The 18,886-nt window shown below is 40.7% G+C and overlaps 2 protein-coding genes across 2 annotated transcripts in view; one reads left to right on the plus strand and one right to left on the minus strand.

Annotated features, from left to right (window-relative positions):
- ARL3 (ADP ribosylation factor like GTPase 3) overlaps positions 1 to 18,886 on the minus strand; it is a 34,589-nt gene that overhangs the window by 14,643 nt on the left and 1,060 nt on the right. Inside the window, exons 2-3 of the mRNA XM_046027109.1 lie at positions 13,533 to 13,676; positions 7,731 to 7,847 (exon numbers count right to left, since the gene is read on the minus strand). Of these exons, the coding sequence (XP_045883065.1) occupies positions 7,731 to 7,847; positions 13,533 to 13,676 (261 nt within the window). The remainder of the gene's footprint in view (positions 1 to 7,730; positions 7,848 to 13,532; positions 13,677 to 18,886) is intronic.
- Positions 1 to 18,886, plus strand: part of SFXN2 (sideroflexin 2) — a 61,994-nt gene that overhangs the window by 12,332 nt on the left and 30,776 nt on the right. The window lies entirely within an intron of this gene.

Raw genomic sequence — 18,886 nt, forward strand, 5'->3', positions numbered from 1 at the left:
GTGTGAGTGACATCATGGAAATAATACAAGAGATGACTTTGAGATCTATCTCACTTGGTGTCCTACACTTTGGACATGGAAACGATGACATAGTTAATTTGTTTATATTATGTTGCATCTGAGCACAAAACTGATAATAAAGTAAACAGAGTTTAGAAGTAATATGACCATATCTTGAAACACTTTGTATTTTTAATCTATCAAAAAGCTGTTATCTCCTGGTCTAAGAGAAATGGAAGACATTCTATCCCCTCCCTTCTATGACCCCTCAAGTTTTATTTCTTAGTCATTTCCCCCAAATTATTAAAGCTGAAGTCAGCTGTCCTCAGTATCGTCTTCCCTGAGAATGACTGGCACTTTTAGGAGTTGCCTTGACTCTTTCAAAACTCTAGAGAACATTTAATGCTCAAAAGTGGGGTTTGTCAATCTTTTTCTGTAAGGGGTCAGGTGGTAAATATTTTAAGCTCTGTGGCCTATACCATCTCTTTCCTAACTATTGAACTTTGCTGTTGCAGTCCAAAAGCAACCATAGAAAATCCATAAACAAGTGGACATGGCTGTGTTCCAACATTCTTTATTTATGAATGTCTGAACTTTAAATTTCATATTATTTTCATGTGTCATGAAATCTTATTCTTTTGATTCCCCCCCCACCCCCCACCCCAACCACTTAAAAATGTGAAAGCCATTCTTAGCTCACAGGCTACATTAATAATAGGAGGCAGGCTGGATCAGTTTGTCAACACCTGTTCTAAAGTGAGAATTTCTTGGGATTATTTTTTTCTGCCCGTGGGTGCCGCCAAGTAAGGATTTTTAAAGTCTCCCCTCCCACCGCCGTTATGTCCAAGTCAGAAGCTCCCAAAGAGCCTGGAGCGCTGTGGAGGCTCTTCATCACAGGGCTGAGCTTTGAAACAACTGATGAGAGTCTGAGGAGCCATTCTGAGCCATGGGGAACCCTTACAGACTATGTGGTAATGAGAGATCCAAAGGCTCCAGAGGCTTTGGGTTTGTCATGGAAGCCAACGTGGGGGAGATGGAAGCAGCCATGAACTTGAGGCCACATAAGGTGATGGAAGAGTTGTAGAACCAAACAGTGCTGTCTCAAGAGAAGATTCTCAAAGGCTTGGTGCCCACTTAAGTGTGAAAAATATTTTTGTTGGTGGCATGAAATAAGACACTGGAGAACATCACCCAAGAGATTATTCTGAACAGTATGGGAAAGTAGAAGTGACGGAAATCATGATTGACTGAGGCAGTGGCAAGAAGAGAGGCTTTGCTTTTGTAATATTCGATGACCATGACTCTGTAGACAAGACTGTCATTCAAAAACATCATAATGTGAATGGCCATGACTGTGAAGTAAGGAAAGCCCTGTCTAAGCAAGAGATGGTTAGTGCTTCATCCAGCCGAAGAGGCTGAAATGGTTCTGGAAACTTCGGTGATGGTGATGGAGGTGGTTTTGGTGGGAATGACAACTGGAATGACAACTTTGGTCGTGGAGGGAACGTCTGTGGGTGAGGTGGCTTTGGTAGCAGTCGAGGTGGTAGTGCTCTGGTGGCAGTGGGGATGGCGCTAACAGATTTGGTAATAATTCCCTGACAGTACAACAATCAGTCCTCACATTGTAGACTCATGAAAGGAGGAAATTTTGGAGGCAGAAGCTCTGGCCCCTACAGTGGTGGAGGTCAATACTTTGCCAAACCAGGAAACCAAGGTGGCTGTGGCGGTTCCAGCAGCAGCAGAGGCTACGGCAGAGGCAGTGGCTTGTCACGACTGCCAGGAAACAAAGCTGAGCCGGAGAGGAGAGCCAGAGAAGTGACAGGGAAGCTACAGGTTACAACAGATTCGTGACCTCAGCCAAGCACAGTGGTGGCAGGGCCTCGCTGCTCCAAAGAAGACAGGCTTTATCTATTTATTTTATTTTTATTTCTTCGAGATTTTATTTATTTATTTGACAGAGAGAGAGCACAAGTGGGGGAATGGCAGGAAGAGGGGGAGGGAGAAGCCTCTGCAATGCAGAAGGGCTCGATCCCAGGACCCTGGGATCATGACCCGAGCCGAAGGCAGACGCTTCACTGTCTGAGCCACCCAGGCATTCCTGAAGACACGTTTTAGACAATACTCCTGTGCCTGGGCAAAAAACCGAGGACTGTATCTGTGACTAATTGTATAACAGGTTATTTCAGTTTCTGTTCCACGGAAAGTGTAAAGCATTCCAACAGAGGGTTTTAATGTAGATTTATTTTTTTGCCCCCATGCTGTTGACTGCTCAATGTAATAGTCTGATCAGGAGGCTCAATGTGTCTTTCAAAAAAAAAAAAAAGAATTTCTTGTTACACTCTAGAGATAAATGGAAAGAGTTAACCAGGTAACTAAATGTATCGAGCTTCAACCCTGCTCTTCTAGGCAGTGTGGTGGCTAGGGTAATAGGTCTTTTCAACCAACAATGAAAGACTATTAAATACAGACAAACTAATATAATGCATCAACCACTGCCACTCCAAGCTGCTTCTAAAACTGGCAGACAGGGCTGAGCCACAAGGCTTTAGAATCTAACCCTGGGGATTCAGCTGCGCCCCCAGACTTGTTTAATCTCAAACGGCTCCAGAAAATAATGAAAGGGTAACTTGGAATCCAAAACACTGTCTGGAACTGGCAGCCTAAGGTAGTGGGAAGAAATTCCTCTCAGGTAGCTCTGACCGACTTTTACTGGAGTGTCTGAAAATTCCCGGGCACTCTCAGCTAGTAAGAAATGTGGAGTCTGGGTCACACTACAACTACCTTGCATTCTCCCCTCAAGGTGTTAGAGCCTGTGATTTAAAAGTAGACCAGAAATGTTGAGGTCTCCTTATTGAGCCTCATGGTCATTAATGTCCTTCTATATTCCTCTTATTTGGGTATTTCTTTCAAAGTACCTTAATCCAGCAGATGAACAGAATGAACTGTTACTTCTCTCAGCCACCTACTTTTCCCTAACTCTTGATTCAGAAAGCACGAGAAATCTATAGCCCAGCCCCACCAGTTTTATTGAGGTATGATCGGCATACAGCACCGTAGAAGTTTAAGGCGTATAGCGTAATGATTTGACATCAATCTATAGTTTAATTAACTCACTTTAATTTTTGAAAAGATTTTATTTAATTATTTGTCAGAGAGAGAGAGAGCAAGAGAGTGCAAGCAGGGGAAGAGGCAGGCAGAGGGAGAAGCATGCTCCCCGCTGAACAGGGAGCCTGATGCGGGGCTCCAGGAACCTGGGTCATGACATGAATCAATATTTTTAATATTTTATTTATTTATCTGAATGAGAGTGAGAGAGATCATGAGCAGGGGGTAAGGTTAGAGGGAGAAGCAGACTCCCCATGAGCCAGGAGCCTGATGTGGGAAGAGATCCCAGGACCCCGGGATCATGACCTGAGCTGAAGGCATATGCTTAACCAAGGCGCCCAAGTGTTTCCCCCTTCACTTCAATTTTTAAGCAGTTTTTTATTTACAGAGTAACTGGATAGACAGCACAGAGAGTTCTATACACCTACCCCATCTCCATGCCCTCCCCCAGTAACCTCTCGCTTTAGTGTGGTGCACTTCTCACAATTCATGAACCAATAGTGATACATCTGGTTCATTCTTTGTATTTTAAACTATGGATTTTTTTTAAAAAAGCTTTAATTTATTTGACAGATCACAAGTAGGCAGAGAGGCAGGAAGAGAGACAGAGGGGAAAGCAGGCTCCCCACCGAGCAGAGAGCCTGATGTGGGGCTTGATCCCAGGACCATGATATCATGACCTGAGCTGAAGGCAGAGGCTTCACCCACTGAGCCATCAAGGTGCCCCTAAACTTTGGATTTTGACTGATCTATACTAACACGTATGCACCTTACGGTTTTATTTGGAATAGTTTCGTCACTCTAAAAACCCTCTGTATGTCACCTATTCATCCATCCCTCCAGTCTCCCCTGGAGTTCCGGCAACCACTAACTTTTTACTTGTAGAGATTTTTAAAAAAAGATTTTATTTTTATTTGTTTATTTGACAGAGAGAGTGAGAGAACACAAGCAGGGGGGAGCAGAGGGGGAGTGAGAAGCAGACCCCCCACTGAGCAGGGACCCTGATGCAGGACTCGATCCCAAGACCCTGGGATCATGACCTGAGCAGAAGGCAGAGGCTTAACCATCTGAGCCACCCAGGTGCCCACGATTTTTACCAATATCTATAGTTTGCCTTTTTAAAAATGGCATATAGTTGGAAACAGAGAGGATGTATCCTTTTTCAGACTGACTTTCACTTAGTAATATGCATTTAAGTTTCCTCCATGTCTTTTTGTGACTTGAGATCCCCTTAAATTTTTTTTTTCATTTCTTTTTATCAAGAAACAATATGCTATTATATAGATGTACTATAGTTTGTTTGTTTATTCACCTACTGTAAGACATCTCAGTCGCTTCCAATTTTCGGTAATTCTGAATAAAGCTGCTATAAGCATTCACACGCAGGATTTTGTGTGGATGTAAGTTTTCATCTAATTGGGTAGATTAGAGTGACTGCTGGATCACACAGTTTAGTAAGATTATAGTTAGCTTTGTTTTCCAGAGTAGTTGTACCGTTCTGCATTTCCACAGGCAATGAATAGAAGTTCCTGTTGCTTTTCCTCCTTGTCAGCATTTGGTATTATCAGTTTTTTTGGATTTTAGCCATTCTGGTATGTATGTAGTGGCATTTCATTCCCTAAGATGTTGATTATCTTTAAATAAGCTTATCTGTGTATCGTCATTGGTGAGGTGTCTTTTGTCCCCTTTTTAATTTTTTTTTTTAATTTTCTCACTATTGAGTTTTAAGAGGGGTGTGTGTGTGTGTGTGTGTGTTTGTGTGTGTGTGTGTGTATTTTAGGGGAAGAGGGGCAAAAGGAGAGGGAGAGAGACTCTTAAGTAGGCTCCATGTTCAGTGTGGAGACTGACAAGGGGCTTGATCTCACAACCCTGAGATCATGACCTGAGCCAAAATCAAGAGTCAGATGCTTAACCAACTGAGCCACCCAGGTGCCCCTCTTTGTATATTTTAGATACAAGTACTTTATCCCATGTGTGTTTTGCAAATATTTTCTTATTTGCAAATATTTCTTATTCAAATATTGGCTTATCTCTTAATTTTCTTAATAGTGTTTTTCTCAGAGCAGAAGTTTTAAATTCTAATACAGTATATCATACACATTTTGTCCATTTCATTTGGCACGTTTTTAAGCACTGGAGATACAAAAGTTGAAACAAAACAAAGACAACAAAGTCCCTGTCTTTGTAGACATTACATTCTGGGGGAGGAGGGTAATAAATAAAAACGTTTCTGATGGTGATGAGTCCCAATAGGTCTGATCAAAGAAAAGAAAAAAGAAGCAGAGAAAAATTACAGTGCCAGAAGGGTAGGGATAGGAGTCACAATTTTAAATATAGTAATCAGAGAAGGTCTCAGTGGTAAAGTGACATGTGAGCAGAGCCTTGAAGGAGGTGAGGGAATAAGCCATGAGGATATCTAAGGGAAAAGAATCCTAGCACTGCAAATAGCAATGACCAAGGCCCTGAGGTGGGACTATGCCAGTGTTGTAGGAACAGCAAGCAGGTCAGTGTGGCTGGCACCAAGTTAAAGAGGGGGAATGAGAAGACAGGTGAGACAAGCCAGAAGGCAGGGGGCCAGTGTAAGAACTTTGGCTTTATTCTGAGATGGGAAACTTCTGTGTTAATGGGATCACTATAGATATAGCACTGAGAAGAGACGTTAGGGAGCAAAGGCAAAAGCAAGGAGACTAGAGGGGATGACACTGCAAAAATCAATGCACAGTAACAGTGGGCTGGAAAGAAGTGGTCAGATTCTAGAAGTACTCTAAAGATAGAACTGACAAGATTGGCTGATAGGTCAGAGATGGGGAGCGAGAAGAAAAGGATGACTCCAATACTTTTGGATGAATGCAACTGTTGTTTACTGAGAAGAAGGTAGAAGAAGCAGGTCTGGGGAAGGGTGGATGGAGATAGGAATTTGGTTCTGGACATGCTGAGGATGACGGGACTTACTAGCTACTGAAGTGGAGATGTCAAATAGGCAGCTAGCTATATATGAAACTGAGGTTCAGGGGAGAGTTTCCAGTTGGAGATAATGGAGTGGGATTCACCAGCGTGTAGGTGGTAATAAATGCCTTGAAATTGGCTGAGGTCACTTAAGCCACAACTTAGAGAAGAAAAGCATGGGCCTGAACTCTGGAGCACTCCAACATCTGGAGGGAAACAAGGCGGGAAATAGCAATGGAAACTGAGAAAGAGTAGCCAGTGAGATAAGAGGAAAATCCAAGATAGAATTGTATTCTGGAAAACAGTGGAAGATAATGTGTCAATGACCCCAACACTGACTTCCTTAACTGCATGGCTAGGTCAAGTAAGAGGACGATGGAAAACCTTAGCAATCTGGAATTCTTGGTGAGTCTGAATGGACGGTTCAAGAGAGAACAGGAGGAGGAAGTGAAGACAGAGAGCTCAGAAAATTCACAGTTTTGTTTTAAAAAGAAACTGAGGAGGATGGCCAGTTAGCTCAGCTGGTTAGAGCATGGTGCTGATAAAAAGAAATTGAAGAATAGGACTGTATCTGGATGGGATATACAGCCAGGGCAAGAGTTTCTTGTTTTTAAACAAGAAAAGCCACAGGCTATGTGCATGCCCATAGAATGATCCAGTAGAAAGACACATAGGAAGCAAAAGCACGGAGTGAAGTTATTTGAGATGCAAGATGGTTTCTATTGGTAATGAAGGCACTAATATGGCTGACTTTACGGCAGTTCCTTGTCTATGGGCAGAATTGTAGTAAATGCAAACTTTCCAGTAGAGTTTAATGAAAATAACATGCAGTGCTTTTTTTTTTTTTTTCCTGTCTAAGTTTATGAGACCCCCTGGTTTTAGGCCATGATCATGACACAAAATACATAAGGTAGGGCGGATGAACTGAGAGGCTTACATATTGGAGAAATGGAGTACGTGGATAGTGAAATCTCCAAGAATTCCGAAACAGTAGTCGTCCAGAAAGTGACAGTGAGCTGGGAGCTAAGGTCTCGGCCCCTTCCTGAACGAAAGCTGCCTGAACCAGTGAATCAATCCCCAATGCACAGGGCAGCTGCTTCTACTTCTGGACAGTGACAGTGATAGGAGACGTCTTATGCTGAGTTAAACTGCCACCTAATGCTCCCCAGACTGCTCCTCATCCAGTCCTCTAGAACTATTCATGGCGAGGCACAACTCTCTGACTTAACATAGCTGAAGCAACTGAAAACAGTTCCAAGTTTCTTTTCTGGGAAGAACATCTGTCTTTCAACCATTCCTTATGCATCATTATCTCCAGAACCTCCACCCTCTTGCTTGCCTCTTCCGGATACTCTTACTGATTTCCTTGGGATGGTGGAGTCAGTGGCATTATCTTCTGATTTCCCTTCTGATGTTCAAGTCACTGTGGTAATTAATACTTTATTTTGTCAAGGGGAGGGGAGTGTGGGCACAAGGCTGTACGGAGCAAAAGCAAAACTCATATACGAACTATACAAAGATGATTCTCTCTCATAATCCATAGTCTCCTGCTTGCCCTAAATTCATAGTGACTCAAGTTACAGCAGTGGAATTACTGACAAGAAAGAACATTACAGTGTCAATATTCCTCACACACTGTAGAAAAGACTATGAATTAGTACATCAGAAGGAGTACTTACGAGAATATCAGTATTTTCAAAATAATTTCTCCAGTATGGTCTGATTTTTCTCTGTCCACCAATGTCCCATACATTCAGTTTAAAACCTTGTGATTGTACACTTTTGATGTTAAATCCCTGAAACAGAGGCAAAAACACCAAGCTTTATTAAGCTTTGAGATCATAATTTTTTAAAAAGATTTTATTTATTTATTTGACAGAGATCAAAAGTAGGCAGAGAGACAGGCAGGGGTTGGGGGAAGCAGGCTCCCTGCTGAGCAGAGAGCCTGATGTGTACCCTGACATCATGACCTGAGCCGAAGGCAGAGGCTTAACCCTTTAAGCCCCTCAGGTGCCCCCTGAGATCACAATTCTGACAAAGTTATATTTTACAGCTATGTTATTTATTAGTTGTGAGATACTCTCCAAATGTGATACTGGTAATATTGAAAATAGTCTGTTATGATAGGAAAGAAAGAAATGTGTTTCTACATGCTTACTACATTTGGGTTTGGAGTCAATATTAATGTCATGGCTAACATGACGCCTTCTGTAATAAGTGTTCACACATGCACACACACGCACCCGAGGACAACTTGGAATGAGAACAGTTCTGATAATCAACACTAACAGATTATTACATTTAACTAACACAAAAACAGAAGCTGAATCTGAAGACTCAATAGAACAGAATAAATTACAAATTTAAAAAGAAGCCAGAGCTACAGTCTGGAAGACAGGATTCTTTAAGAAACTTGTTTGTATGGGTTAATCAGGAAAAGGAGAGAGCTGAAGTCACGATGCTATGGGAGAAGCGGATTTGTAACTGGGCTCTTAGCCCCATGAGGAAGGGATGGCCTGCGGGAACAGCATGTTCAAACTCTGAAGTGGGGCCCTCACTTATAGGAAGTGATGCAAATAAACAAGCAGGCACTGGCCACTGTTCTTTCATAAGCATTTCTGATGAACTTGAAAGTGTTCATTTTCAGGACAGTGACTCAAGGTGGAACTTGGAGGAAGGTGAGCAAATCAGGGGCAGGTGGAACTGTGAGCTGGGAGTTGGTGTGGAGAGAAACAAATTAACAAGACCTCTGGGGTTTGGAGAGAAGACATTTCACGAGCCATAATTAAAAAATAAATCTTTTACTGAGAAGGATATAGTGAAATCAGGACTTGAAAAATCCAATCAACAGCTTGCTACCACACAAGTGACATTCCATCCAGGATAACTGGAGTGAAGTGGGCCTAGGGCTGCCTTGTCTGGTGGCCTGCCAGTACTACTTGCCTCGCGCAGGATAAGGCACCGTGTGACGGCGCAGGAACACTGCCACCCAATTGCCACTGAGGATAAACAGACTGTAGGGGACACCTGGGGACGATGCTGACTCCAGCTCCTGTAAGATGCCGACGACTGAACAAATTAGAAGTTGAAGAACTCTAACGGGAAGTGGCTTAAGCTTATTTTGTAAAAGGCAGCTTCATTCTGACTCGTTGACAAAACCACTTTTGTGTGCTTAAAAATTCTACACTTAACTACAATATTAAATGTCAAAGCCAATAATGTCAAATCTAGAATGAAGGAGGAGATAAGTAAGAGTAACTCCTGGAATTTGAACAAATGTGTCAACTGCCTTAAAATTCTTGCAGTCATCCAAAAAAATTCTGTAAGTCATCAAAAGAAAAAAAATTCTATTAAGTCATCGGACCAACAAATCTAAGAAATTATTCGAAGGAAGTAATAATGGGTGCGAGCACTTAAAGATGGGTATTACATAAGTATTTACATACATTAACAATGTAGAAAGATGTTCAGGATATATTAGTGAAAATGAAGATACGGTATTCTTTATGAGTCATTTTTATTTTACTTTTTTTTTTTTTAAGATTTTATTTATTGACTTGACAGAGAGAGACACATTGAGAGAGGGAACACAAGCAGGGGGAGTGGGAGAGGGAGAGCAGGCTTACCGCAGAGAAGGGAGCCTGCTGCAGGGCTCGATCCCAGGACCCCAGGATCGTGACCTGAGCTGAAGGCAGACGCTTGATTACTGAGCCACCCAAGTGCCCCTATTTTACTTTTTTAAAAAAAGATTTTATTTATTTATTTTTTTTAAAAAAGGATTTATTTATTTATTTGACAGGCAGAGATCACAAGTAGGCAGAGGCAGCCGGCGGGGAGTGGTGGGGGGAGCAGTCTCCCACAGAGCAGAGAGCCTGATGCGGGGCTCAATCTCAGGACCCTGGGATCATGACCTGAGCCGAAGGCAGAGGCTTTAACCCACTGAGCCACCCAGGTGCCCCAACATTTTATTTATTTGAGAGAGAGAGAGAGAGCGAGCAGAGTGAGTGAGGGAGAGCATGGGGGAGAGGGGCAAGGGGAGAGGGAGAAGCAGGCTCCCCACTGAGCAGGGAGCTGGAAGTTGGGCTTGATCCCAGCACCCTGGGATCATGCCCTGAGCTGAAGGCAGACTATTAACACACTAAGCCACCCAGGTACCGGTCATTTTTATTTTTTATTTTAAATATACCCATCATATGGGCGCCTGGCTGAGTCAGTCAGTAGAGTATGCGACTCTTGATCTCAGGGTTGTAAGTTCGAGCCCCATGTCAGGTGTAGAGATTAAATGAAAATAAAGTCTTTTAGGGGCACCTGGGTGGCTCAGTTGGCTGGGCATCTGACTCTTGGTTTTGGCTGGGGTCATGATCTCAGGCGCTTGAGATCCACCCACTTGGGGCTCCATGCTCAATGCAGAGTCTGCTTAAGATTCTTTCTCCTCCCTCTCCCTCTGCTCCTACCTCGGCTCATGCTCTCTGTAAAATAAATAAAATCTTTAAAAAATGAAAAATCTTTAAATATACCCATCACATACATGCATAGAAAAAAAGGATACTTTTTTTTTTTTTTAAGATTTTATTTATTTATTTGAGACAGAGAGTGCGAGAGCTAGACAGAGAGGGCATATATACACAGAGGGAGAGGGAGAGCAAGGAACAGACTCCTCACTGATCAGGGAGCCTGATGGGGGGCTCAATTCCAGGACCCTGGGATCATGACCTGAGCCAAAGGCAGAAACCCAACCAACTGAGCCACCCAGGTGCTCCTACTTCTTCTAATATAAAACAAAACACAAACGAAAGCTTGTTTTTCTAAAATGTTTTTAAAGATTTTATTTTTAAGTAATCTGTACACCTAATGTAGGGTTCAAACTCACAACCCTAAGATCAAGAGTCACATGTTTTTCCGACTGAGTCAGCCAGGCACCCTGAAGGCTTGTTTTTACAGAATAAATATGGGGGCACCTGAGTGGCTTAGTTGGTTAAGCAGCTATTTATCTCTTGATCTCAGCTCAGGTCTTGACCTCAGGGTCATGAGTTTAAGCCCCATGTAGGGTTCACACTGAGTGTAGAGCCTACTTAAAAATAACAAGAAAAAGGGGTGCCTGGGTGGCTCAGTCAATGGTTAAGCGTTGGACTCTTGATTTTGGCTCAGGTCATGAAGTCAGGGTTATGAGATCCAGCCTCCTGTTGGACTCTGTGCTCAGTGGGGAGTTTGAGCTTCTCGCCCTCTCCCCTCACCCACCCTGCACACATGCTTGCTCTCTCTCTCTCTCAAATAAATTAAAAAAAAAAAAAAAAAAAAAAAAAAAAAAGAGGCGCCAGGGCATTCTGCTCAGGTCATGATCTCAGCGTCCTGGGATCGAGCCCCGCATCGGGCTCTCTGCTCAGCAGGGAGCCTGCTTACTACCCCCCTCTGCCTACTTGTGATCTCTTTTTCTCTATCGAATAAATAAATAAAATCTTTTAAAAAAAAGAATAAATATGAAAACTTGACACCATATAATAACAAAGTCACCTATAACATACCAAATAATGCCTGAAAGTTAGAATTGGAACTTTGAGTCCATTACCTAAGAGTTCATTTCTATGTTCACAGTGCTGGATGCCCTCATTTTACTGGTACTCTTAAGAGATACAGCCTACTGCTAATACTCAATTAAAAAGAAAAAAACCCTAGACTTTTCTTTTTCTGGCAGAAATCCTGACACAGTAATATGTGTTTTTAGCCCTTCTAGGCTAGACTACTGTAATTTGCTCCTCCTTAGGCTATACATTAAATTTGCTCAGAAGCTGTAAAATTGCTCATTTGGCAGCAATTGAAATGACTTTTCTGCAAAAAGTTGCAGATCAGTAAGACTCACAAGCTGTGAAGTACACACACCAGCACAGCCATTCAAACCTGACACCAAACTCATATCACAGTACAGTGGTGGGAAATGCTTTAAAAAACTCTGCTTTTGCTAAAACCTCTAATGCTCGAACGCTTTAAAGTGACTAAGACCAACCCGGCTGTCCTCTAGTTAGGAAACCCGATGGGTTGGTCAAAGGTCAAGTTTCCTCAGGCTTTCCTACTGGGAAGGAGGTCTAAAGAAGGAGGGTTGTTCCACTTAGGATTTACCTTTCAACTTCCACACTGCCAGCACCACTGTTGCCTTCTCCTTTGTATTTTGCTGATTAGCCCTAGCCAAGAGGCTGGATTAAAAAATATATGTGATTTTCAAATTAAAAAGTAATATATAGTTGTATTTATTAAGTCTGAAAAATATACACTAAAATATTAACAGTTTTTCTCATAGTACCTGGTTTTTTCTTTTATATTCTCTCTGTATTTTCTTTTTTAAGATTTTATTTACTTATTTGAGAGAGCGAGTACACACAAGCAAGGGGCATGGGGGTGGGCAGTGGGGGAGGAAGAAGCAGGCTCCCCACTGAGCAGGGAGCCCAACGTGGGGCTTGATCCCAGGACACTGAGATGATGACCTGAGTCAAAGGCAGTTGCTTAACGGACTGAGCCACCCAGACGCCCCCTCTCTGTATTTTCTGCACATATTAATTTCATTATGAGAAGATTAAGCTATTTTTTTTTCAAAGCAATCACTTAGAGCTGAGGGAATTAATTGTCTTGAATATATATACGCTTATTTATTTATTTATATATTTTTAAAGATTTTATTTATTTGACAGAGGGAGATATCACAAGTAGGCAGAGAGGCAGGCAGAGAGAGAGGGGAGGAAGCAGGCTCCCTGCTGAGCAGAGAGCCCGATGCGGGGCTCGATCCCAGGACCCCAGGATCATGACCTGAGCCGAAGGCAGAGGCTTAACCCACTGAGCCACCCAGGCGCCCCTTATTTATTTTTTTTTAAAGATTCTATTTGAGTTGGGAGGGAGAGAGAGAGAGCACGAGTGGGGTGAAGGGCAGAGGGAGAAGCAGAGTCCCTGCTGAGCAGGGAGCCCGATGTGGGGCTTGATGCTGGGAGTCCAGGATCATGATCGGAGCCCAAGCCAGACGCTTAACCAGCTAAGCCACCCAGGCGCCTCTATACATGCTTATTTAAATGATTTATTTAAGAATTGGTAAAATATACATAACATAAAATTTACCATTTTAACCATTTTTAAGTGTAGGGTTCAGTAGTACTAAGTGCATTTACGCTGCTGTGCAACCGTCCAGTAGCCATCCACAGAAACTTTTCCATCTTACAACTGACTCTCTGTGCCCATTAAGCACAGACCCCTCCAATCTCCTCTGTCTCCAGCCCCCTTTTCTACTTTCTGTCTCTATGAATTTGACTACTCTAAGTACTTCATACCTATGGAATCTCTTGATATGTTTTTGAAATCTTAGATGATTTTTAAATTGTATAGAATTTTCTCAGTAGCAAAACTTGAGGGTGGACAAAACTATATTTCCCATTTTGCCTTCCATATTGCTATGATCACTTTCCATATGTCACACAAGCAGCTGGGGCCAGGGCAACACTCACCTGTGTAGGTGTAATGTGGCTGATGTCTTCAGATGCAAGCTGCTTCAGAAGAGTGGTCTTGCCAGCATTATCCAAGCCCAGGAGAAGGATCCTCACCTCCTGGTCTGGTGCACTTTTCAATTTGCGCAAAATTGAGAGCAAGCCCTTAAACAACCGTGAAGAAGAGAGATTACTTTTGGGGCACTGACTTTGATATTAGTAGATACCAGATTATCTTCTTGAGAATATCTCCTTGAAAAAGGTTCTTGGTTGTGGAGAGCTCACAGTATTATTTTCCAGCTCAATGTCATTTATTCCATTTGCTTCCTCCTCCTAAGTTTTGGCAGAAGTACTTTAGCAAATTTAGCAACTCAATAAATAGCATGGCTTATTCCTGTTCCTCCTATTAATCTAGTTTAGCAGTCACCCCCAATCTTCTGGGAGTGTGAACTACAATTCACATTCCTAAAGCCCTTTATACACACTTAGAGTAGAGCACGTATCCTATCAGACTACAGGTAATTGATTTTTGTATTTTTCTCCTAGAGTGTATTCACTCCTAGAGTGAAGTTATAGCTTTGGTCTCTCACCATGCCTGGCACTTATTAGATGGACATTAGATAATAACTGTTGAATTTAATACAGTTATCACCCAAGTAAGCACAAGATTTTACAGTGCTACACACATACACACACAAAATACCAAAAAAAAGTCGTAAAAAATTGTTTGATTTTATTTCAGTTTACATTTAGGATTTCAGCATTAAAAATACTCTATCATGATCTAAAAAAAATCCCAATGCATGGTATAAATTATGTTTTTCAGATGAAGAATCTGATACAACAGAGAGGTTAGAACATTGCCAAAGTCAGTCATGAAGAATAAAAACAATCACAATTTAACCAGGGTATTTTTGACTAGTAATTTAATATAATATTTGTTTCTTGTTTTTATTATTTTTTAAATGGCTAGAAATAAACCATTTTGCTTTTTAGCTAAAAACATAAGAAAAATTGTGTAAGATAGTTATTTGTTCTGTCCTGCAGCTGATAGTCTTGTTCCAATGAGTTACAACAAGAATCAAAGAATTCCAGAGTTTAAAGGGCATATAATCTAATCTCCCAGCCCAAGCAGAAATTCCTTCAAGCTGAGTCTTAGAATTATATAAAATGGTTATATTTTTTTATCGTTATTGCACCAGGCAATAATTCAAACCAGCCTGTTCACTAAGATCAAATAGCCATTCTGTGAAATAATTCTCAACAACCAAGTCTTTGGACAATGATATGCAAATATGCATAATTATTAAGAATTCCTTTCTGCCTCAGAGATTCTTTGTTTACCACTCCTAGTATTCCGTATTTGCACCGACTTGCAAAGAATTACATTAACCTCTCTGTGCCTCAATTTTTTCCATAATAAGGTGGAAGATTTAGCTTAAGACAGAAAGACAAATTCTATACCAAAAGATTTAGGCAAGAGTGATTGATTTCAAACAAACCAAAAGATAGGCAGTTCTTTTTTTTTATTTTTATATTTTTTTGGCATGACATTTTTCTCTTGTTTTTATCTTATCTGGCCTTGAATACTCTGACACCATTCCTTTTTTAAACTGTATTTATGAGAAGTCTCCCTGGCTTCTATTAGCTACATTGCAATCACTCATTTATAATACCACCTTTCAGAGCAGTTAAAATTAGAATTCTGAGATCCTCAGGGGACTGGTAATATAAAAAGGCTAGAACAGGGAAAACACATTGTACTACTCATCCTGAGTTCTTGATTAGATGTCCTCATTACCTCTTCCAATAAAATTCTAAAAGAACCAAAATTTATTACATCAGTACATGAAACGACAGTACAGGTAAAATTCTCATGTATTATCTACAAGTGCAGAAATCAGGAAAGCTGTTTTTATAAAACCTTTTCAAGGTTCAAATGAACGTTTTAGATTTTTCCTCACACGTCTCCTCTTTTAAAACAAATCTGTAAATAAAAATACTGCTTTCTGCAGACTGAGACTTTTTATACACTCATTATATTTGAAAATTGAACAACGAAGAGAAAGCAATTTCTATTCATCTTGAAAGGAGAGAAGCAAAGCACAGAAGAGAAAACCATTCTAGCTATACCTGAACTTTATTAACCTAAAGGTATCAAAAAATGATACTTATATTGGGGCGCCTGGGTGGCTCAGTGGGTTAAATCCTCTGCCTTTGGCTCAGGTCATGATCTTATGGTCCTGGGATCTCATGGTCCTGGGATGGAGCCCCATCCCTATCGGGCTCTCTGCTCAGCAGGGAGCCTGCTTCCCTTCCTCTCTCTCTCTGCCTGCTTGTGATCTCTGTCTGTTAAATAAATATTTAAATCTTTTGAAAAAATGATACTTATACATTTCTAATGAGTGATTTTCCTTATCAGGAAACAATGACTTGATATGCTTTACCTTTAAGTGAAATTACAGAGAAATGAAAAGTTCAGCTACTATTTTCTTCTATCAAAATGATAAATGGCATGTGAAGCATGGTCTAGGGAAGACAGATGCAAATACAGTACAGCATCATATTAACCCAACTACCGAGGACAGGGGATCACAGGATTATCGGGGTTTGCTAAATAGGGAAGAGGATATTTATAGATATCAGAGTTCTGCCTGAAAGGTACAAAGTAAGCTGATTTAAGAGGCTGGAAGAAAGAGAACAGAGCAAGTCTATGTTGCTAAACATAAGAGTCCATACTTTATTTTAAATGTCAAATGAAGGGAGATAGCCATTAGAAGTTAATTTTATTATGGGGCTGAGTTTTGCAGTATAAATACAAGGAAACAAATTTTTAAAGTGCATTTTTGGTTCAAATACCCATTCATTCATTCCCCGCATTCACATTAAATATCCACAATGTGCCCCATGTACAACAGTGAGCAAAACAGACATGATTTCTGTGTGGGACTTGCACTCCTTTGACATTAAAGGCCATTTAAGAAATCAGAGCTTTAGTTCATTGTAGAAAGTCTATCATCAGCATGTGTGCAGCTAAGTTATCTGCACCCTGGTGGACAGAAGTGGTCTGACTCAGTCATAAAATATCTAAACAAACTTTCTACAGGCAGATTATGAATAGATGTGCTATTGACTACAGATATTTTCTCTGCCCTCAAATCAGCTTCAACTCAACTACTGGCAGAGGCAAGGTACCTTGACCTGAAATGATACAAACTAGGTCATTAAGAGAAACTGGGGTGGTGGAGGGTGAGAGAGGAATGTGATGGTGGATGGAAAGTGTACGTGGCCTTGAGGAGCAGTTAGAATTTAAATATTAAGTAATCCGACTGTCAAGAACATGCACTCCCCATAACTAGCTTAAATGGAACTGACTTCCATGTATCTTTACCTCTTTTTTTTTTTTTTTTTGGTATCTTTACCTCTTTAATAAAAAAATTATGCTGCTAAGGGAGCCCTTATTAACTTCAGGAACTCCTATAGTTTTGATAGGGAGAATCTCACCCCAGGTTCTTTTCTCTCCTCATCTCTCTACTGAATAAATACAATGTTTCCTGAGGGGGGCAACACATGGGCATTTCCTCAGGAAGAGTGGGGCTCCCACCTCACCAGAGTCCTAATTAAAAACACTGGGGGTTGGGAGGTGCCTGGCTGGCTGAGTGACTCTTGATCTCTGGGTCATGAGTTCAAGCCCCACATTGTGGGTAGAGATTACTTAAAAAACAAAAACAAAACCAAAAAAAACCCATTATAGGTTTTGGAATTTCATACACTTAAATTCATCTTTCTTACATGCATCACCCCTGGCACCTAGAAAACGGGAACCAGGAACAATATATCTTAAGAAAAAATGCTATGAAGATTAAGTGAGACGGGGTATGTAAAGCATAGTGCATAGTACACACTCAAAGCCATAGTTGTGTTTTAATTTTTCACTGACCATTTTCTGACCCCAAAACACAATTTTAGAAACAATCTTCAAATTCTGAACATGCTTGCTAACTACCGCTAGGTTCATATATGTAGAAAGTACTCCATAAATAATTTCTGAATGAAGGAGTCATCTGTTAAATAGTAATGATTTAATGCACTAACATTACCGTTATCCAAGTATTTCACTGAAGACTTGAGATCAAAAGGCAGGGCTAAAATAGCTGACCAAAAGTTCAGAGAAAACATCTGGGTTTTTAAATAAGAAATAAGATATATTAGTCATAGCTGAAGTTGTTTAAAAAGCAGAAGCAAAAACCTGGGACTCCGTCTCCAGTTGTACAGTTATCACAGGGATGGGTGGGATACCAGATGTGACACACTTAATCACACCACTGATGGTTTAAATTCTATGTTCCACTTTCAGTTCTAAGAATAGCTCACACTTTGGGAGATTAAAAAAAAAAAAAGATGTATTTGGGAAACCAGATAAAGAATCCAGAATGATTTGCCCTAATTTCATATTGTTCATTTTAGGAAAAAAGAAAAAGCAAAAAACAACAAAATCTGTCTTGATCAATGAACACAACAGTTGTATACAATAGTGCTGTAGCACTGTCAACTTGCTATCTACAGTGTCAATTTGCACTGGCCACATGAGCAGTGGTTAATTTATTGTGGCCTGTAATTATAAATTAAGCAATCATGAAATTACACAGTCCACTTAATTGATAACAAACTGGGAAAAGTTAGCTAACTCTCATGCGTTTCTCATTTATGATGACATCTCATTCTCTGCTGGTTTGGCATGCCTTTTTCATTCCAATTCTAGTTATTTTCTGTGTCAATATTTATGTTTGTACTCATTTGTTGAGAAAAACTTAGCCTTTAAATGGGCAGCTCATGTATAAATGATTAATAAAAAGAAAACATGTAAAAATCTGTTTAGCCTGAGGTTAATAAAACTGCAATGTAGTAAGTGTGAAATGTGATTGGCAACTTCAGATCAAATAATTCTACTTCTTTAACAATCTGACAATGTAAAATCAATTCTTTTCCTATCAAAATTTACTCACTGGATAATTTGACCAAAGATGCATGCATTCCCCGCCCCCCCCCCCCCCCCCCTTGCAGACATCTAGTCTTTTCTTCACAAATGAATGGAGGTTGGACATTTCTAAAAGTCAAAAAGGACCGCGGGGTGGGGAAGTGACTAAGTTTGAGTGCCTGGCTCTGTGTAGTTGGTAAGCCAACTAACCTATTCTAAACGCTTCAAAGTCAATTTTGCTTTGACTTGCTCTAAAACTACTTAATTCCATGCCAATACCCTCCAACTAACTGCACAGAAATCAACAAGAAACAGCGTGTCAACGGTCAAATATTTCACACATCGTAATTCACAATTTGGGGAAGCTTTAAGTCTGACAGAGAAAACCCAATCGATA

Source organism: Meles meles, chromosome 13 (assembly GCF_922984935.1).
Source record: "Meles meles chromosome 13, mMelMel3.1 paternal haplotype, whole genome shotgun sequence".
In the NCBI taxonomy this organism is placed as follows: Eukaryota; Metazoa; Chordata; class Mammalia; order Carnivora; family Mustelidae; genus Meles; species Meles meles.